Source organism: Serinus canaria, chromosome 25, assembly GCF_022539315.1.
Source record: "Serinus canaria isolate serCan28SL12 chromosome 25, serCan2020, whole genome shotgun sequence".
Taxonomy (NCBI): domain Eukaryota; kingdom Metazoa; phylum Chordata; class Aves; order Passeriformes; family Fringillidae; genus Serinus; species Serinus canaria.
In genome coordinates this window covers 4,484,965-4,506,416 of record NC_066338.1, presented here as the reverse complement: position 1 = coordinate 4,506,416, position 21,452 = coordinate 4,484,965, and the positions used below count along the sequence as shown (strand labels likewise).

The following is a 21,452-nucleotide window of genomic DNA, read 5'->3' as shown; positions in this document are numbered from 1 at the left end:
ATTGATGACCAATGCAATGCCAGCAGTGCAATGAGACGTAATCCCTGCTGGGATTCCCTGGGACATGGATGCCAATCCTTTGCCCAAGCCTGCTCTGCTGTGCCCGTGGCAGCACCAGGGGAGTGTCCTGTCCCTGCCCTGAGCCCAGCACGAGCCTTTCCTTGGCTGTTCTGTGCCCTGCCCGGGGCAGGAGGGCACTGCCGGGGTGGCTTTGGTGGCCCCGGGCACCTGGCCGGGCTGCAGCCACTGCAGAGGCCTTTGGGGAATGTTCCAGAGCAAAGCTTACAGCAAACAGCAGTTCCTGGAGGGGATTCTGCCCCTGGGCCTGTGCTGGGAGCCCGAGGGCAACAGCCCAAAGTGCTGGAGCTCAGTGTCCCTCAGCCAGGCCGTGTTCCCTGGCTGTGCCCTGTCCCTCAGCTGTCCCCTGTCCCTGTCCTCTGTCCCTTGGCTCTGTGGGGTCGGAGGTGGCAGTAGGACCCAGGGCAGCCCTGGGGGAGAACAACCCTGAGCCCCAGCTGGGCCAGTTGCCCCAGTTCCTCACAGGGCTGCCCAGGTCACTCCCAGCATGGGCCTGTGGCTCCCAGTCACACCCAGTATGGTCCCAGTCACTCTCAGTCTAATGCCATTGGCCCCCAGTATGGTCCCAGTCACTCTCAGTTACGTTCAGTACAATCCCAGTATGATCCCAGTCACTCCCAGTATGACCCCACTGTGATCCCAGCATGGTCCCATGTGTTACCATTCACCCCTAGGATGGTTCCAGCCTCTCCCAGTGTGGTTCCAGTCACCCCCTGTTGTGGGTAAACCAGGACTCCTGAACAACTGACCAATGTGACCAAGCAGAAGCTGTTTATTTTTTACATCACACACACTTTTCCAGATTCTACAAACTACTAAGATCACACTTCTTGATTGGTGACTTTGTCTCATTCCCTCATTCTCTGCCTCCATTTCTCAGTGTCTGTGGTTGGTCATCCTGCAGGTGTTTCACAACCTCTTGGGAGTCTCTGTGGTTGAGATGACCCTGAGATGTGTAAGAAAGTCTCTTTTTCCCAGCCCGGCAGTCGAAGAAGCAGTCAGGATTCTTCTGTTCTGCTTTTCAAGTTTCTTTATTTTCTTGAGCAGCTTCAGGGGAATTACCTGTTCTTCCTGTCACTTGGGATAACAGCACCAGGTATTGAATTCTTGGCTGTGCCGACATCTGCACACCCCACACCTTACAAAGCCTCTCCCCAAACTCACAACTTCAACACAGGAGAAGATTTATTGTACTGTGATGGGAACTTTACTCTCTTCAGCTCTTGCCCTCTTCCTCTCTCACCCTCTCATCCTCTCTCCCACTCCCTTCTCTCGGACCTGCTCTGAGCTGTGGCTGGCAGCTCCCAGCAGGGCCCCTGTGCCCAGGCCCTTGGCAATGAACCCCAAGTTCCCCGACATGGCTGCAGAGATCTCTGGTCTCCGTCCCTCCCGACTGTCCCACCCCTGACGCTCCTACAAACATCTCATCCCTTGTTTTCCCTACACCAGGATTTCCCATTCCTAACCCCATGGAGGCTGTGAGGAAGAGGAAGATGCCGCAGGACACTGAGGCAGGTGAGGAGGAAGTCAGTGCCCCTTCCCCCTCTGTGCTCCTCCATCTCCCAGCCCAGCACGGCCCCGGCTGCAGGACAGCCCTGGGGGCATCTCGTTCCCCTTGCCTGTGGCACAGAGGCAAATCCCATCCTGTCCTTGTCCTTCCTCCCCTAGAGCAGGAGCTGAGCATGGAGAGCAGGGAGGACAAATCCCTGGGGCAGAACCTGGTGGCAGAGGCAGTTTTGAGCGGCTCCTCAGCGCAGGAACCCAACGGGGAGGAAAAGCCCCGGAGATCCCGCAGGAGGAGGGGCTGCAAACGCAGATCACAGGGATCCGAGGAGGAAAGAGCCAGCCTGGGCTGGGAAGGCGACCGGAGATGGAGCCAGAGCTCGGAGCTGGTGCTGCATGAGCAGGTCTGTGATGGGGAGAAGCCCCACACATGTGGGGAGTGTGGGAAGATCTTCAGGTGGAACTCTGAGCTGATCAAGCACCAGAGGACCCACACTGGGGAACGGCCCTACGAGTGTGATCAGTGCAGGAAGAGGTTTCAGACCAGCTCCCATCTCCTCGTGCACCAGCGCACGCACACAGAGGAGAGGCCCTTCCGCTGCCCCGACTGCGGGCAGGGCTTCAGGCACAACTGCAGTCTTGTCAGGCACCGACAAATCCATACTGGGGAGAGGCCCCACGAGTGTGGGGAATGTGGGAAGAGCTTCAGCCGGAGCTCCAACCTGATCAGTCACCAGAGGACCCACACTGGGGAACGGCCCTACGAGTGTGGGGAATGTGGGAAGAGTTTCAGGAACAGCTCCACCCTGATCAGTCACCAGAGTACCCACACTGGGCAGAGGCCCTACGAGTGTGGGGAGTGTGGGAAGAGCTTCAGCCACCATTCCAACCTGACATGCCACCGGCGCATCCACACTGGTGAGAGGCCCCACGAATGTGATAAATGCAGGAAGAGGTTTCAGAGCAGCTCTCGTCTCCTCCAGCACTATCGGACTCACAGAGAGGAGAGGCCCTTCCAGTGCCCTGACTGCGGGAAGGGATTCAAGCTTAACTCCACCCTCATCACCCACCAGCGCATCCACACTGGGGAGAGGCCCTACGAGTGTCCCCAGTGTGGGAAGAGCTTCTCAGACAGCTCTAACCTGACCAAACACCAACGGAGGCACCACTAAGGGAAGCCCTGCGAGTGCCCTGAGTGTGGGAAGGGCTTCATGTGCTGCTCCAGCTCCATCCCCCTCTGGAGAAGCCATGTTGGGCAGAGCCCTGGTCACCCACATTCCCTGTGATCCATGCTGGGAACACACCTGGCTGCTTACCCTTTTGGTTTGGCATTAATTTTCTTGTGCCTCATCTACATCCCTTAAAAACTCCCAAAACAGGGTTAAATAAATGAAATTGATCAAAGATGTCTGAAGTCCCACCATTTCTCAGGTGTTTGAGGGGGAATTTAGGATTTGGGGACACATTCTGTGTGAGTGCTCCTGTTGCTAACAGGCAGGAATTTGATCTCGCCCTTCTAGTGTTACTAAGAACTCCTCCCCTGACCCAAACCCCAACTCCACCTGTGGGATTCCCTATAAAAACCCCAGGCCCTGCCTTTTCCCTGTCTTTTGGGGTCAGAAATGGATTCTGGAGCTCTCTGAAACCAAGACCTGTCTTGTTTGTTCCCGGCACTGGCAGCTGCAGCCTCCCTGGACACCATGAACTCATCTGCAACAAGTCTGGAGGATTTGTGGGTTCTGGCAGGATTTTGGGCAGTGCTCTCCATCTCTTTGCGCTCCAAAAGCCAAGAGGGATCGATCTGTCACCTCAAAACCACTCAAATCCCACTGAAAACAACTGAATTTTAACCCATAAAGGCACCATAGCAGCTCCAATTTCTTGTTCCCTTGTCAAAAACACTCAATCCCTGGCCAAACTCCCTCCATTCCACAGCTGCCAGGGTGAGTTGGGTTTCGGAAGGGATTGGGAGGTGTGGGATCCCAGTTTGGAGTGGTGGGATGGGGATTGTGTGGGGCTGGGTGGGTGGGATGTATTTGATAGCAAATAAAACTTTCAGAGTTACTGATTTCTGTCTTGTTCATTTTCAGTCAGCTCTATTTGCAGGTTGCCACCTTCTCAGCTGATTCAATTTTTATAAAGATCCAATTTTTTAAGTCATCTAACCCAAACAATCCAAAAACCAATATCCAAATGAAACAACCCACCCACAATTAAATTTTTTAAAAGTAATTTTAATTTTTTTAAGAGTACTTAAGGGTGTTATTAAAGTTTAATTGTTTGGTTAAAATGTGTGAGAAATTACAGTGGTGTTTGGTTTTGTGTTCAGCATTTTTGTATATGAATTGTTTTACTAAGGTGTGTTAGATTGTATGTTAGTTTTTTAGACATTTTTTATCTCAAGTATATTAGTCATGGAGTTAAAGCTTTCAAAAGTTATTTCTTGGTATATAATTTGTTTATTTATATGTATTGGTAATGTTATAGTAATAGTTATTGCTGTTATGGCTTGAATCGTTATTGGAGTATTTTAAGGAAGAGTTGAGATTTTTCTATTTCATTTTTTAAACTATTTATTTCATTTTAATTCCAATTTATTGATTTATAATTTTACTCTAATTTGTTGAGAGGATAGGAAGGAAGTTCAAGGGCAGGAACATTTTTTCCTGCATGGGAACTGGAATTCCAGACCCTGGGAGTGTGCACAGGACCACACAGACTGGGATCAAATATGGACTGGGATCCTGTGGGTTGGAACTGCTGGGAGTGGGACCATATGGATCAGGACCACCCAGACTGGGATAAACTGGACTGGGATTGCCCAGACTGGGATCACACAGACTAGAAAAAAGCTTTGGCTACCATTGGCTGCCTTTGGCTACCATCCACGTGTAATGGTGGCCACATCGAGTTGGCTTGATTCTGTTTGGGGGTCCCATCCCCCTCTTTCCCCTGCTCTCCCGCCCCTTCCCCGTCGTTCCCCCCATCCTCTCCCCCGTGCTTGGTTTTGGGGGTTCCAGGTCCCTCCTGCTCCCTTTTGGGCTCCCGACCCCCCTTTGGTTGAATTTGGGTCCTCGCCCCCCTTCTCACCGCGCCCCCCGCTCCCCCCGCGGCCGGGGGCGCTCCCAGCACCACCAGTGCCACCAGTACGGCCCCAGCTGCCCCCGCACGCCCCATCCCCATCCGGGGGTCACCTCCCCCTCCCCAAATTCCGCTTCTGGACACTGATGAGTCATCAGGGCCCGCGCTGTGATTGGCCAGGATCTGTTTTGGGGTGGGGACGGGAGGAACTGGGCACCCCCAGGAGCCCCCCGGGTTTGGTGCTTTCGATCCCCCCTCGGCCCTCGGGGTGGCCCTGGGGCCACCCCAACACCCCCAAAATGGGGAGGGTCCCCGGGGCCCTTTGGAACCCCCAGGAATGGGCTGGAAGCGGCAGGGGCCGCCCCAAAAAGGGATTGAAGGGTCTGGGCCAGGAATGGGGGAGACTCTGGGGATGGCTCCGGTCCGGATTGGGGCGGGCTGGGATTGAGGGAGGGTCCGTTCAGCGGCTGGGGAGGGGCTGGGACTGGGAGGGGTCCGGGATTGTGGGGATGGGTCCATCCCGGGAGTGGGGCGGGGTCTCTCCCTGGGATTGGGGTCTGGGACTGCCTCAGGCTCTCTCCCCGTTCCTGTTCTGGTTCCCGATCCTGATGCTGTTCCCATTCCCATTCCTGATCCCGATCCTATTCCTGTTCGTGTTCCTCTTCCCAATCCCGATCCCGCTGCTGTTTCCAGGGAATGGCTCCGATCTCAACCCTGACCTCAAAGGCGGGGAGGGGGGCAAACATTGGGGTCAAATCCTCCAACTGCCCCCGACCCCAAATCCTGGAGTTTGAAACATTTGGGGTGTACAACACCTCCCGTTCCCAAAGTCTGGGGTCAAAAACCCCCAAATCCCAAATCCTGAGTGTTAGGAACAAAAAAAGGGTTACCCGTTTTTTCCCAAAAGTTGTAGAATTACAAGTTAAACCAGTTCTGGTAAAGGAGTGCTTTTGTTAGCTGCTTGTTGTAATCACCTGTTAAGTATCGGGTCGTTCGCCATCTATGGTTGAGAATTCACTCTATTGTATCAGCATCACCCTGCTTGGGGCCAGGTGGGAGGATGGCATACCCCCCCCAGATGGTAGAGGGGAGGGAACCAGGAGTTGATATGCAGATAAGTTTAGAGCCAAAATGCAATGGGGCAAGCCCCCATTCCAAACGCAATTAACAAACCCCTAAACCAGGGAGCCAATATGGAATTCAGAGATCAAAGTGGTCTCTAGACATCAGGGGTGAGGTGAGAAACCAGCAGAGACTCTGAAAACCTTAATGGCCACTCACCACAACTTAAGAAGATGCTGGTTAGAGCCAGGACCTGAGTCTGCCAACTCATAAACAGTAGTGTGGGAGTGTATACTCCTTCCTGCTCTTGTGAGGCCAGTCCCTCCAGGTCTCTCCCCTGGTGAATAAAGCTGCATTTGCCTCCCCTTCCTTTGAGTCACTCCAGGAAGCTGTGCCAGTGAACCCTGGGATCTGTTGGGCCTCCCAGCCTTGAGCTGATCACTTTTAATAAAGGCATCACAAAGGGACAGGTATCTTCTACCCTGTTAATTTCAGAATATTTCCAAGAGAAAATTAGGAATTTTTTTAAGACTTAGTGTTCAGATTCCTACTTCTGGAGAGTGGCAGGGAGTGCAGATAAATATTGAAGTATGGTTATGAATTATTAGTTATGAATTCTGACAAGTGCCTGGGACAACCAAACTGTTCCTTTTAGTGATCAATAGGTTCAGAGGAGATCCCTAATGTGCCTTCAGCCACTCTGCCCATGGACAGCACCAGCAGCACCTTTGCTGGAGCCATCGGGCTCAGTCTGAGCTGTCCTTTCTCCAAGCTGCAAACAGAACCTGCCCCCAGCCAGTGCCCTGCAAACAGGCAGGGTTCTGTCAGGCCAAGGAGAGTGCACAGAGATTTGGGGTCTGTGAGTGCTGGCACAGAGAGATCAGGCACAGGGAAACACCTGCAGGAGGAAAATCTCCAGGAAGCAGAGAGAGGATCAGGCAATGAGAAAAAACAAAACCCAGAGATGCTGTGGCAGGGAGAGTTTAGAGATGTCCACAGGATCCCCTCCAGTGCAGCCCCTCCCCCTGGACAAGCCCCCTCCCTCCTGTGCCCCCAGCCAAGCCTCTGCCCTCAGGGCTGGGTCTCCAAGGCGTGCAGCCCCTCCTGTGCAGGCAGAGCTGCAGCAGAGCCGTGGGGCAGCTCTGCAGCCCCGGGCCCAGTTCCCTCTGCAGGGCACAGGGCTGGGAGCAGCTGCCCGGCCCTGGGGGCTCTGGCAGGGGGCACAGCTGGCTCAGGGTGACTCTGTCCCCAGTGCCCGGCTCTGGGCAATGCTGTCAGTGCAGCCAGGGAAGGAGCTGCATCTCCCTTCATCCAATGCCATCATAAGGACACTTGGAAGTCTCCCTGAGATTTCAGTCCAAGCTGGGAGCTTCAATCCAGGATGCAAACCTGTCCTAGAGCATCTCTGCATTATAAGATTGATAGGGAAAGGCAGAGGTGTTGTGACACTGGAAATGCTGTGGGGTTGGTGAAATGATCAAAGTGAGTCCTTGGCTACAAATGTGGAGCTGGGCTGTGGTGGATTCATCTGCTCTCAGCAGTACCTGGTAACATTTTGGGAGAAGCATGGGTAATCAACCTTGACCTGAGAAAGGATAAAACATAGAAAAACTCTGAACAGGTCAGAATGACAGACCATCTCCCTCCCCTCCCCACTCATCACTTTGCCTCACAGAACTTGCCCTGTTCTCCCTGAGTGCAGCAGAAATGCTGAGGGCTTCTCATATCCAAGAACACCAGCAAAGATATGCGGGACCTCTACAAAACGCAAGAACACTTGAACACAAGAGCATGTCCATCTGTGTTACACAGGAGGGGGGAATTGGAAATGCCTTTGATTTTGGTACAGGTATCTCCTCTAACACTTCACTGTACTTTTCTCCATGAACAGGTCCCCAAGTGCAGCCACAGCAAATGTTCAACAGCAGCTCCATCAGCCACTTCCTCCTGCTGGCACTGGCAGACAGGCGGCAGCTGCAGCTCCTGCACTTCTGCCTCTTGCTGGGCATCTCCCTGCCTGCCCTCCTGGGCAATGGCCTCATCATCAGCGCCGTAGCCTGCGGCCACCACCTGCACACGCCCATGTTCTTCTTCCTGCTCAACCTGGCCCTCACTGACCTGGGCTCCATCTGCACCACTGTCCCCAAAGCCATGCACAATTCCCTCTCTAACACCACAACCATCTCCTACACAGGATGTGCTGCTCAGCTGTTTTTCTTTCTCTTTTTCCTTGGATCAGAGCTTTCCCTCCTGACTGTCATGTGCTATGACCGCTACGTGTCCATCTGCAAACCCCTGCACTACGGGACCCTCCTGGGCAGCAGAGCTTGTGCCCACATGGCAGCAGCTGCCTGGGCCAGTGCCTTTCTCAATGCTCTCATGCACACAGCCAACACATTTTCCCTGCCCCTGTGCCATGGTAATGCCCTGGGCCAGTTCTTCTGTGAAATCCCTCAGATCCTCAAGCTATCCTGCTCACACTCCAACCTCAGGGAACTTGGGCTCATTGTGGGTAGCCTTTGTTTAGGACTTGGTTGTTTTGTGTTCATTGTTTTCTCCTATGTGCAGGTCTTCAGGGCTGTGCTGAGGATCCCCTCTGAGCAGGGACGGCACAAAGCCTTTTCCACCTGCCTCCCTCACCTGGCCGTGGTCTCCCTGTTTATCACCACTGCAGCAATTGCTCATCTGAAACCCTCTTCCCTCTTCTCCCCATCCCTGGATCTGGCCCTGTCAGTCCTGTACTCAGTGGTGGCTCCAGCACTGAACCCCCTCATTTACAGCCTGAGGAACCAGGAGCTCAAGGCTCAAGTGTGGAGACTGATGACTCCATGCTTTCAGAAACATTAAACGGGTTGCAAATTTCTGCAAATCACTTCTAATAAAAGTCTTTTTTGACACTCTCTGTTGGTTTGGTTGTGGGCTTTTTTTCTGTGGCAATATTTTTCTTTTGCTTTAGTTTTCTCATATTGTCCACAAAGAAACCTCATTGTTCGTGCCATTTCTCATTTTGTTTCTCTCCACCTTCCCCATGGCCACAGACTGTGCCAATGAGGGGCTGTGCTCTTGGTGACTTTAAAAGAACTAAAGGATCTTCAGCAAAGTTTTCTCCACAGATTCCCCTTGTTGTTGGCTGCCGCCAGCCTGGTAATAATTAGCATTGACTCCATGATTCTAAAAGGCTAATCAATCACTTTGTGATATTATCTTATACTATACTATACTCTACTATACTATACTTCTTAAGAAACTTATCCCTTTACAAACAGTCCAATACAGCATTGACCTAATTGGTCAATGAAACTAAAACACTATTACAAGTGTATAATTAAAAAATCACCATTTAGTAAACAAATCTCTATAACACATTCTACATGTACACAACAAGTATAACAAATAAAAATAAAAATTGTTTCCTATTCATTTCTCCAATATTCTCACAACCTTCCCCAAGAAATTACCTTAGAAAGTCATGTCTGCTGCTCTCTATAGAGAGAACTTTGGCTATACCCCTTCTGTTGCCTTCTCTGGAACTGCAGCAGCAATGTCTGTGTGCAGAGCTGGGGGCAGATCAGTGCTGGCACAACTGCTCTGCTCCTTCTCGCCACACCATTCCTGATCCAGGCCAGGAGCCATTGGCCTTCTTGGCCACCTGGGCACACTGCTGGCTCATGTCCAGCCTGCTGTCCATCAGTCCCTGCCAGTCCCTTTCTGCCTGGCTGCTCTCCAGCCACTCTGTCCCCAGCCTGTAGAGCTGCAGGGGTTGTTGTGACCAAAGTGCAGGACCTGGCACTTGGACTTGTTAAACCTCACCTTGGATTTGGGCCTTGGGTCCATGAGACCATGCAGAGCAACAATTGTCTTCTTGGTTCCACAGGGCCCCAAAATTTGACAATGGACTCCTTGGTTCTGTGTGGCTTCACAGTGTCACAATGTCCTTGTTGGTGCTGCAGTTTCACATGGACCTCTTGGTTCTATGGTCCCCCAGGGTGTCACAATGGCCCCATGGTCACATGAGGTCCCACACTATCCCATTGTCTCTGTGGTTCCACAAGTCCCCTCAGTGTCACAATGGACTCCTTGTTTCCACGAGGCCACACAGTGTCACAACGGTTCTTCCAGATTCCTTGAGGCCCCATGGTGTCACAGTGGCCCCTTGGTTACACAGGATCCTTCAGTGTCACAATGTCCCCTTGGTTCCACGAGGCCCCGCTGTGTCAGAATGGCCCCTTGGTTCCACTGGGCCCTGGAGTCTCCCAATGGTCTCCTTGGGTTTGCAGTGTCAAAATGGTGAAAGCCCTTGGTTACACAAGGCCCTGCAGTGTCACAGTGGCTTCTGTGGTTCCACAAGGACCCAGAATGTCACGGTGCACACCCTGGTTCCATTTGGGTCCAGAGCATCACCATCCACCCCAGGTTCTATGGGGCTGCACAGTGTCACAATGGCCCCTGACTTCACCAGAGTGTCCCAATCATCACAGAATGACAGAATCAAATAGGCTGGAAAAGACTTTTGAGATCATCAAGTCCAACCAATGCCCCAATACTGCCTTGTCACCCAGACCTTGCCACTAAGTGCCACTGGAGAGGGACAGCGACTCCACCAACTCTTCCCCACCCAGCCCATTCCAACGCCCACTCACCCTTTCTGTGAAGAATTTCCTCCTATTGTCCAGCCCAAACCTCCCCTGGTGCAGCTTAAGGCTGTGTCTGCTTGTCCTGCCCTGCAACACATCCACACTCACACCCAGCCTGGTGTCATCTGCAATTTGGGAATGGTGGACTCGATCCCCTCATCCAGATCATCAGTGAAAATATTAAACAGGACTGGGCCCAACACAGATCCCTGGGGGACAGCACCAGTGCCTGGACACCAGCTGGGTGCAGCACCATCCCCACCACTCTCTGGACCCAGCCTCCAGCCGGTTCTTAATTCTCACAGCGAGGAACCTGCCCAAGCCATGGGCTGCAGCTTTTCCAGGGAATGCTGTCAGAGACAGTGTCAAAGGCTTTGCTGAATTCCAGGCACACAACATCCACAGCCTTTCCCACATCCACCAGGCGGGCCACCTGGTCATAAAGGGAGACCAGGTTGGTCAGGCAGGACCTACCACCCCGCTAAATCCATGCTGGCTGGCTCTGATCCCTCTGCCATCCTGTGGGATCCCTGGGATGGCACTCAAGGTGATCTGTTCCATAACCTTGCCGGGCACCCAGGTCAGGCTGACAGGCCTGGAGTTCCCCAGATCCTCCTGCCAGCCCTTCTTGGGGATGGGCTCACACTGGCACCTCCAGTGCTCTGGGACCTCCCTGCTAAGCCAGGTCCCTTCCTGATTCATGGACAGCAGCTCGGGGAGCTCTTCCTCCAGCTCCCTCATCCCCCTGGGATGGATCCCATCTGATCCCATACACCTGTAAGCATCTGAGTGGCTCAGCAGGTCAGCAACTGCTTCCTCCTGGATTCCAGGGGGCTGTTCTGCTCCCTGTGCTCATCTACCAGCTCAGGAGAACACTTGTCCTGAGGACAGCCTGTCCTAATATTGGAAATTGAGACAAACAAGGTGTTAAGTAGCTCAGCCTTTCCTTATCTTTTGTTAATGTATTCTCCACTGCATCCAATAAATAGTAAATGTTCTCCTTCTCCCATGTTTTATTATTTTTTTAAAGAAACATTTTCTAATATTTTTCACAGAAGTAGCCAGGCTAGGCTCTAATTGAGCTTTCCCCTCTCGACTTTTCTTTCCACATGACCTAACAACATCCTTTAACACTGCCTAAGTGTCCTGACCTTCTGTCCAAAGTTGATGCATCCTCCTTTTTCCCCCACATTCCCACAAAAGCTCCATGGGCAGCCAGGACAGTAATTTTCCTCACTAGTCATCTTTTGCCACACTGGGACAGGCTGCTCCTTCCCCCTTAAGATTTATTTCTTGAAGCGTGTCCATCCTTCCTGGACCCCTATATTTTTTTAGGGCTGTTTCTCTTTAAAAAATCAGTACCAGATTTGGTATTCCACACATCAGCATCCTAAATAGACCAAAGTCTGCCCTTCCTAATTCCAGTGTAGAAGTTTGGTTGCTGCCCCTCCTTCTTTCACAGAACATTGAACACTTGATTAGTTCATGGTCACTGTGCCCCAGGCAGCTCTGAGCCCCACATCTGCCACCAACCCTTCTCTGTCTGTGAACAGCAGGAGACAGAGCTTCCCTTGGCAGTGGGAGTGTTACCAAAAATTCATAAAACAGAAAACTCCTTTACACCAATGTAGCATGAAGAAGCAGCATTCTTTATTCAGCTGGATGCACAGGGGACAGCTCCTCCCAAAGCCCTGCATGCTGAGTACAGGAAAGCTACAGTTTATTTTCTGTATTTTGCACACATATTCATTGATTGTCCTGAACTAAACACACATATGATTATCATTTTCCCAAAATCATTAAGAGATTTCCCTTCCCCTTTACCCATGTGTTCTTCTGTCTTGGGGGTCTCTCTGGTGGTCCCTGGTGGTCGTGGACCCCAATGTTCCAGTGGGCCTGGCTGAGCTGGCAGGACACTGACACTGGTGAACTTCCAGTTCCCCTTCTGACACAATGGGCACTGTGTGCTTTCCATAGGCCTGGGGTTTTGGAGAGCAAGCTCCAGGTGTGAGCTCACTTGGTGTAGACAGTTTATCATCTGGTAACATAAGGTCTCAGAGCCGACTATCACACCACAGAGTTGGCTGTGACATCCCAGAGGGGCTGTGTGCCATCCCAGCAGGGCTGTGTGAGGTCACTGGGTTGGTCACTCCACCCCAGCTCCCCCTCACAGTTTCTCCCAACAAGTCCAATGCTGTCCATGCCCAGTGGGGTCCCTGTCCCCTGGGATCCCCCCGGCCCACCTGGAGCCACAGCCTCCACCAAAGGATGCTCCACAGGATCCACCCCAGTGCCTGACATGGGGACAAGGGGCCAGGGCTGTGTGACCAGGACATCAAAGATGGGGATAATCCAGGTCACTGTGGCCTGATTTGGGTTCCCCACAGCAGGAAAGATGTCTGGCAGCTGGAGCAGGTCTGGGAAGGGCCTCCAAGGTGGGGCTGGAGCCCTTGGGCAGTGAGCAGAGGCTGAGGGAGCTGGGCTTGTCCAGCCCAGAGCAGGGAAGGCTGAGGGGCTCCTCATCCCAGCCTGGCAGTGCCAGCCAGGAGGTGATGGAGAACACAGAGCCAGGCTCTTCCCCAGGGGGCCTGGTGGGAGACAAAAGCCAATGGGTGGAAGGGGAAAGAGGGGAGATCAGCCAGGGCAGGAGGAGATGGAATGAGTCAGGCTGGTTTCAGCATTTCCTCAACACCAAAAGCAGCCTGACCTCCCTTGTCCATCCACCACTGACAGCTTTGCAAATCAGGAATTTTTTGAGCTGTTTTGCCCCTTCTCCAGGATGAGTATCCTGATACAAGAACTTAAATGTGTTTACATCCATCACAGAACCCCGTTTGTCTGAAATTAATTTTAGTATGGAAATCACTTGTGGATGGTGGACTCATCAGGTGCTGCGGGGACATTGCACATGGCTCAGGGAAGAGTGTGATTGTTATTAAATTGTGTCCTGTTCAACTGTGGTCTGTTGGTCATGAAGAGAAACTTTCTGTGCCTCTGAGTTTCACCAGTTCCTGACCCCCAAAGGACACAAACCTGATGAGTTGTGGTTCCCACTCCAGTGGTGGCACTTGCACCTCCCTCCATCCCCAGAGCAGAGCTCCCTTGTCCCAGAAAGTGCCTGGCAATGCAGGGATGAAGGAAACAGGACAGGCTGTGGGGATCAGGGGCAGGGCAGTCAGGGATTTGGGATGGTTGTGAGCCCAGGGCAGGACCCGTCCCTTGGCCTTGGTGAACCTCATCCCATTGTCCTGGGCCCATGGCTCCAGCCTGTCCAGATCCCTCTGCAGAGCTTCCTGCCCTCCAGCACAGCCACACTCCCACCCAGCCTGGGCTCACCTGGGAAATGATTAAGGGTGCCCTTGATGGCTTTGTTCAGATAAGCAATAAAGAGATTTCACTGACCTGCTCATATCCTGAGCCCTGGGGACACCCCTGGATGTGACTCCATTCCTCAGCTACTCTGAGTGCCAGGGGTTGGATGGGGGAAATGGTGGGGTGGGGGTAGGGACAAAGTCGGATTGATTGTTAGCCATGAAGGGTCTTGATCTTCATATCTATTCAGACTGCATGAGGAGGTGCTGGGGATCAATATCAATTGGACATTGCTGATACCCATCTATAAACAGGAAAACAGGACAAAACAGTTCTCTCTGCTTTTTTTCCAATATAGTGGATTTACTTTGAATAAACATCTGAAATTTGTCTTATTAACCCCAGAAGCATTGAAAATTTAAATTATTCCCAGAGGCTTTGGTTTGGAACAAATGTTTGCGAGCCTTTTTCACTGAATTCCTGAAGTGAAGAGCTCAAGAAAGAAGAGGCCTCTGGAAGAGTAAAATTCATCAGCAACCTCCAAGTGTCTGAGGATCCATCCCCATGAGAGCAGCAATGAACAGAAATGGGCACAGCTTTGTGGCTGCCCCAGCTCTGGGATGGGCCCTGGGCCTGGAGCAGGAGCAGCTCTGGAGGGCCCCAGGGCCGGGGCTCTTGTGCTGCCCTGGGCAGGTGGGATGGCAGCAGGGGCTGCAGAGCTCTCAGCACCTCGGCCAGAGGGGAGCAGGGCACCCAGGGAGCCTCCTTGTGCCTTGGCCAAGCCCCTTCCCCCATGGCTGGGGCTGAGTCCTGTGGCAGCTGCAGCTGCTGCTGTGCCCTTGCCAGGGGCTGAGGCCGTGGGGCAGTGCCCAGAGCAGCCTGGCCTGAGCAGAGCTGTGGGGCCAGAGCCGGCTGGGCTGGGCTGGGGAGAGGCCCTTGGTGCTGCCCAGAGCTCAGGGCAGCTGGGAGAGCTTGCAGGGAGCTGGGCTGGGCTCAGAGAGCCTGGCCCAGACACCATCAGTGTCCATCTCAGCCTGGCTGAGCGTGCAGGGACCAAGAAGAGCAGCCCAGGGTCCACAAGTTCTCAGTGTGGGAGCTGAGCTTGTTTCAAGATTATCAGCCCTTGTTCTTGTGGGTGACTTCATCCTACCAGACATTTGCTGGGAACTTAATACAGCAGTAAAGAGGCAGTCCAGGAAATTCTTAGAATGTATGGAGGACAACTTTCTGTTGCAGCTGGTGGGTGAACCCACCAGGAGAGGGGCTGTGTTAGATCTGCTGTTTGCAAACAGAGAAGGGCTGGTGGGAGATGTGGTGGCTGGAGGTCACTTGGGGCAGAGTGATCATGAAATAATAGAGTTCTCAATATTTGGTGAAGTCAGGAGGAGCACCAGTAAGACTCTTACATTGAACTTCCAGAGGGCAGACTTTGGCCTGTTTAGGAGACTGATTCAGAGCATCCCTTGGGAAGCAACCCTTAAAAACAAAGGAGTTCAGGAAAGGTGGCCATGCCTCAAAACAGAGATCTTGAGGGCACAGGAACAGACTGTCCCTGTGTGCCGAAAGATCACTCAACGGGGTAAACGTCCAGCCTGGCTGGGCAAGGAGGTTTTGGAAGAACTTAGGAATAAAAAGAGGATGTATCAGCTTTGGAAGGAGGGTCAAGTCTCTAAGGAAGTATTCAAGAAGGCTGCTGGAGCATGCAGAAAAAAAAAATTAGGGAGGCCAAAGCTCATTTTGAACTTAGAATGGCGGCTTCTGTAAAGGATAATAAAGTGTTTTTACAAATACATTAATGCGAGAAGGAAGGGTAGGACCAGCCTTTGTTCTTTGTTGGACAAGGGAGGGAACTTGGTAACTGCAGATGAGGAGAAGGCAGAAGTGCTTAATGCCTACTTTGCCTCAGTTTTTAGTGGGAAGATGACCTGCCTTCAAGACACCTGCCCGCCTGGAATGGTTGATGGTGTCAGGGAGCAGAATGGTGCCCCCATTATCCAAGAGGAGGCAGTCAAAGAACTCCTGAGCTTCTTGGATGTTCATAAATCCATGGGACCGGACAGGATCCACCCCAGGGTAATGAGAGAGCTGGCAAATGAGCTTGCAAAGCCACTCTCCATCATTTACCAACAGTCCTGGCTCACTGGTGAGGCTCCGGATGACTGGAAGCTGCCCAATGTGATGCCCATGCACAACAAGGGTGGGAAGGAGGATCTGGTATTTATAGGCCAGTCAGCCTGACCTCAGTACCTGGCAAGATAATGGAACAGTTTATATTAAGGGCCATCACACAGAATTGACAGGATGGCTATTACAGGGGTTTTCTGAGGTCCCAGGATGAGGGAAGAGACGACAACGTTGACTCCATGTATCAGAAGGCTTTGATTTATTATGATATGATATATAAGATATAGAAACTATACTAAAAGAGTAAAGAGAAAGGTTTCACTACAAGGCTAAGCTAAGAATAGAATAGGAATGTGTAAACTGAAGTCTTCTCAGCCCGAGACGGGCCGAACAGGTGAATTGTGATAGGCTCTTAATTGGAAACAGTCCGACAGGGCCAATCACAGATTTTCCCGTGGCATTCCACAGCAGCAGACAAGAACTGTTTAGTTTGTTCTGAGGCTTCTCAGCTCCCAGGAAAGGAAAAATCCCAAGTAAAGGATTTTTCATAAAATATGTTGGCAACAGATGGCCAGGGTATCAGATCCAGTCAGCAGGGGTTTAGGAGGGGTAGGTCGTGTTTAACCAACCTGGTCATCTTTTATGACCAGGTAACCCGCCTAGTGGATGCAGGGAAGGCTGTAGATGTTTTTTATTTGGATATCAGCAAGGCCTTTGGCACTGTCTCCCACAGCACACTCCTGGAAAAGCTGCAGCCCAGGGCTGGGACAGGAGCACTCTGTGCTGGGTTAGGAGCTGGCTGGATGACTGGCCCAGAGAGTGCTGGTGAATGGTGCTGCATCTGCTGGCAGCCAGGCACCAGGGGTGTCCCTCAGGGCTCTGTGCTGGGGCCAGCTCTGTTCAATATTTTTATTGATGACATGGAGGAGGGGATTGAGCCTTTCATTAGTAAATCTGCAAAAGACACTGAACTGGCAGCGTGTGTCCATCTGCTGGAAGGTAGGAGGACTCTGCAGGGAGACCTGGAATGGTTGGAGGGATGGGCATGAGACCAATAGGATGAAGTTTAATAAGTCCAAGCACCCAGTCCTGCATTTTGGCCACAATAACCTCCTGCAATGCTATGGGCTGGGAACAGTGTGGCTGGACAGTGCCCAGGCACAAAGGGACCTGGGGGTACTGACTGACAGCCAGCTGGACATGGGCCAGCAGTGTGCCCTGATGGCCAAGAAGGCCAAGGGCTCCTGGCCTGGATCAGGAATGGTGCGGCCAGCAGGAGCAGGGAGGTCATTCTTCCCCTGTACTTGGCATTGGTATACTTGGCATTCTTCCCCCGTACGGGCACCGTACCTTGAGTGCTGTGTCCAGTTCTGGGCCCCCCAGTTTAACAATAAAACCTCTTGCTGCTCCAAAAGAGATGACAAACTCAGAAAAGTCCCCTCCCCAGGTTGCAGCTCAGTGTCTTATCAGTCCCTCCAGGAGTGGAAATGCCACAGCCCAGGCCTGGCCTGGTGGGCCACAGGTGGAGCTGCCGCTGCTCTTCTGGGTGTTCAGTCCAGAGGAGGTTTAAACAGGTCCAAAGAAAATGGAAAAAAACCCACAGTCCAGAGAGCTTTGTTGCCTCAGTGAGGTAAAACTAACTAAAACAAAGGAGAGCTCTGTCCCGCTGTCCGTCCATCTGCAGGAAACACAGTCCAGGAGCAGGAATGTGGAGGAATGAGTGCAGTGTGTGAAAACAAACTGCTGCTTCTTCTCTCCCCCCTTCACTTTCTGGAATGTCTTAAAGGTGCAAAACTTATTATTTAGCATAAACAGAACAGACAAATGAGGATAAAAGCATCATATAGTCGACCCAGGACATTCCAGCCCTTATCCCCATATCGTCAGCTTACTGCTAAAACTAATATATATTCTAACTCTACAAACACATACATTATACATCCAACATACACCTATACACAGACAATGGTAGTAACATTCAGCAATCAGTGAGATTTACACATAGTTCTCACCCAACAATCTGATCTCCCTGAGGTACACATCGTGTTCTTCCATCTTTTTGCATTATCCACCATGTGCAACCTGGTCCCTGAGAAAAAACAACCCCACAAATGGGTTTGTGTGTACTCGAGGCAGAATTGATCCACACCGTCCTCCCTAATAAACCTCTGACATATACCTCTGGAACTTTATCTCCATCTATTATATTCAGGGACTCAGACTGGGCAGGACCTGCTCGGTTGGTGGAAGCTCGGGTGTTAACTAACCAGGTGGCCTTTGCTAAATGCTGCTCCCAGTTTTTGAAAGATCCCCCACCCAAGGCTTTCAACTGTGTTTTTAGTAGTCCATCGTACCTCTCTACTTTTCCTGCAGCTGGTGCATGGTAGGGGATATGGTACACCCACTCAGTGCCATGTTCCCTAGCCCAGGTGTTGATGAGGCTGTTCTTGAAATGAGTCCCATTGTCTGACTCAATCCTCTCAGGGGTACCATGCCTCCAAAGGACCTGCTTGTCAAGGCCCAGGATGGTGTTACGGGCAGTGGCATGAGACACAGGGTAGGTTTCCAGCCATCCCGTAGTGGCTTCTGCCATTGTGAGCACGTGGCTCTTGCCTTGGTCTGTCTGGGGCAGTGGGATGTAGTCAATCTGCCAGGCCTCCCCATACTTGTACTTGGACCACCACCCACCATACCACAGGGGCTTCACCCGCTGGGCCTGCTTGATCTCAGCACACATCTCACAATCATTGATAACCTGAGAAATACTGTCCATGGTTAAATAATGCCCCTTGGTCTCGTTCCACTTAAAAGTGGCATCTCTGCCCTGGTGATCTGAGGCATCATGGACCCATTGAGCTAGGAATAACTCCCCCTTATGTTGCCAATCTAGGTCTATCTTTAAAAACCCCTATCTTTGCAGCCTGGTCTACCTGCTCATTGTTTTGGTGCTCCTCATTAGCTCTCCCCTTGGGGACATGGGTATGGAGGGGCTTGACAGCTGGCCTGCAAGCAAAGCTGAGTTAATAGAAGAAATAACACTTAATGATTTTCGGGTATATCCATAGCAAGGAAGAAGACAAGGCCCTTGTTGCCAACATATTTTATGAAAAATCCTTTACTTGGAATTTTTCCTTTCCTGGGAGCTGAGAAGCCTCAGAAGAAACTAAACAATTCTTATCTGCTGCTGTGGAATGCCACGGGAAAATCTGTGATTGGCCCCGTCGGACTGTTTCCAATTAAGAGCCTATCACAATTCACCTGTTCGGCCCGTCTCGGGCTGAGAAGACTTCAGTTTACACATTCTTTTGTATTCTTAGCTTAGCCTTGTAGTGAAACCTTTCTCTTTACTCTTTTAGTATAGTTTTTATATCTTATATATCATATCATAATAAATCAAAGCCTTCTGATACATGGAGTCAACGTTGTCGTCTCTTCCCTCATCCTGGAACCCCAGAAAACTGCTGTAATAGGCCCTCAGCATGAAAACCAATTAGAAAAGGTAAATGAGAATTTTTTTAAGCTAGACTACGTGCCTAAGTGGATGTGTATTCCTGCCTTATTAAATTTCTGTAAAACTTTTGCCAACTATATTGACGCTGAGTGCTTTGCACCAATGAATATAATAAGTTATTGTGATGTAGTTAATGACTTAAGATCAAGTTTTGTTAAGGGTGTATGAACTGGAGAAGACGCAGAATAAAAACTTTTTTCTTCCTGGACCTTGGTCACGTGTGTGTGTCACATCTGGCCCAATGGTGACATTTGGTGCTACCCTGACGTGATGGAACTGCTGGGCGAGGGGCAGCGAGGCCGGAGCCCAGCGAAGCTGAGAGCAGCGGGTGCAGCTGCCAGTCCAGACCTGATTCTGACACCTGGAAAAAAGGTGAGCCACTGGGAACAGTGGGAAATCATTTAACAAGCAAAGAACAGATTGTTTTATCTACATGGAAAACTTTCTTAAAAAGAAAAGGAGTTAAAACAAGGGACTATGCTCTGCGTAGTATTTTAATATGGGCAAAGTCTCAAAATTTTAAGACTGATGTCACAACTGCTTTTAGTGTTAGAGCTTGGAAAGAAGTTGGAGAAAAACTCTGGGAAGTAATTCAGAATGGGGATAAAGCAGCTGCAGAATTATCTCCTACTTGGAGATTGCTTTATAACACCTTAAAGGAGTGGAAAGCGGAGCAGGACAAGAAAGACCTGGAGGAGGAACTCGTAGCTGCTGGGGAGCAGCAAAGGGGAGAAGCTCAGCCTGAGTGTTCTGCTGGGATTTTTTCTGCAGAGACAGTTGCTGGGTCTTTTTCTATGGGAAAAGTTGATAAGGCTTCTTCATGTTTGTCTGCAAAAGGCTTCAAATCCACGTACCCCTCCCCCGTAGAGCGACTAGCTGAACTTAATGTTAAATCTAACTCTGAGTCCTCGGCAGGGCGGCCAGCTAAAATGACCTTAAAAAAGAAACAAATTGAGCCATCCACTCCTTTGCTTGATTCTGACTCTGAACTGCATGAACACATGGAAATATTAACTCTTTCTCCCCCTTTGTTTTCTGATTCTGATAGTGACCATGAGGAAATTACAGGGGTTAAAAGGTCTGAATTAATGCATACTTCTGTTTGCTGTAAAACTGGTAATAGAGATAAGCTTCATAGAACTGGTAGTAGAAATAACCTTGGTAAAACTGGTAGTAGAAATAAGCTTGGTGTTTCAAAAGCTTGGCCTTCTGATAATGTTATTGTAACTGTTTGTGATTCTTTTCAGTGTTGGGAATATGTTAAAAGGAAATCAGGTGAGATAGGAGACTGGGATTTAGTGAAGAAAATAGGGGCACCAAAGGGCTCAGCTGCTCTTGATATGGATGCTAATAGTGTTGCCACTAATGTTGCTAATGGTAAAATGGCTTTTCCTGTGTTTCAAGCTGTTCCTAATTCAGGACGAAGTGATAGTCATGAGGTTTTTGCATGGAAGGTTGTGCTGGATCTTCAGTCTAAAGTAGCTAAATTTGGTATTAATTCTGCTGAAGTAATGCAATTAATTCATATTGTTAATACAGATTTGCTGTTTCCTTATGATATTGTGCATTTGGCGACAGTTTTGTTTCAACCAGTGCAGTATAAGGTATTTCAAAAAACTTGGAGGCAATTAGCTGAGCAAACTGGTTTAGATAAAATGAAACTACCTCAGCAGGACCCTTGTCATGCTGTAGGAGTTGATGTTTTGCTTGGTCAAGGGCCTTTTCTAATCCAGATTTACAGGCACAGTGGCATCCCCTGGTTTTAACACAGGCTCATCAATTAGGTATGAATGCTATAACTAAAATAATGGAAATGGCAGCTCCAAAACAAAAATATGTCACTATAAAACAAGGTCTTAAAGAACCTTTTCTGCAATTTGTAGAAAAATTTGCTGCAGCAACTGAAAAACAGGTATGGGATGAAAAATTAAGGGAGATTCTATGTAGGCAATTAGCCACTGGTGCAAAGTGGGAACTGTTCCTCACCTCCTTCCTCATCTCTGCTCTGAGTTCTTGGACTACAGCAGAGACATGAGCCTGCATTGGGCCATTGATCACACTTTCATAATTTCTAAGCTTGTTGGCAACAGAGCCCACTGTCTCTCGGTTGGTACCAGCATTAATCGTTGCAATGAAGGTGGTGTATT

General features: G+C 50.6%; 2 protein-coding genes and 2 pseudogenes across 2 annotated transcripts in view; 2 read left to right on the top strand and 2 right to left on the bottom strand.

Annotated features, from left to right (window-relative positions):
- The window catches only part of LOC127059078 (zinc finger protein 774-like), a 160,865-nt gene that overhangs the window by 11,089 nt on the left and 128,324 nt on the right, over positions 1-21,452 (top strand). The window contains exons 4-5 of the mRNA XM_050983982.1: positions 1,126-1,174; positions 1,528-1,593. Of these exons, the coding sequence (XP_050839939.1) occupies positions 1,126-1,174; positions 1,528-1,593 (115 nt within the window). The remainder of the gene's footprint in view (positions 1-1,125; positions 1,175-1,527; positions 1,594-21,452) is intronic.
- LOC115485198 (uncharacterized) overlaps positions 1-21,452 on the bottom strand; it is a 2,106,330-nt gene that overhangs the window by 1,962,063 nt on the left and 122,815 nt on the right.
- LOC108961171 (zinc finger protein 850-like) overlaps positions 1-21,452 on the bottom strand; it is a 123,742-nt pseudogene that overhangs the window by 25,455 nt on the left and 76,835 nt on the right.
- On the top strand, positions 1,522-2,987 carry LOC103825240 (zinc finger protein 239-like; annotated as a pseudogene).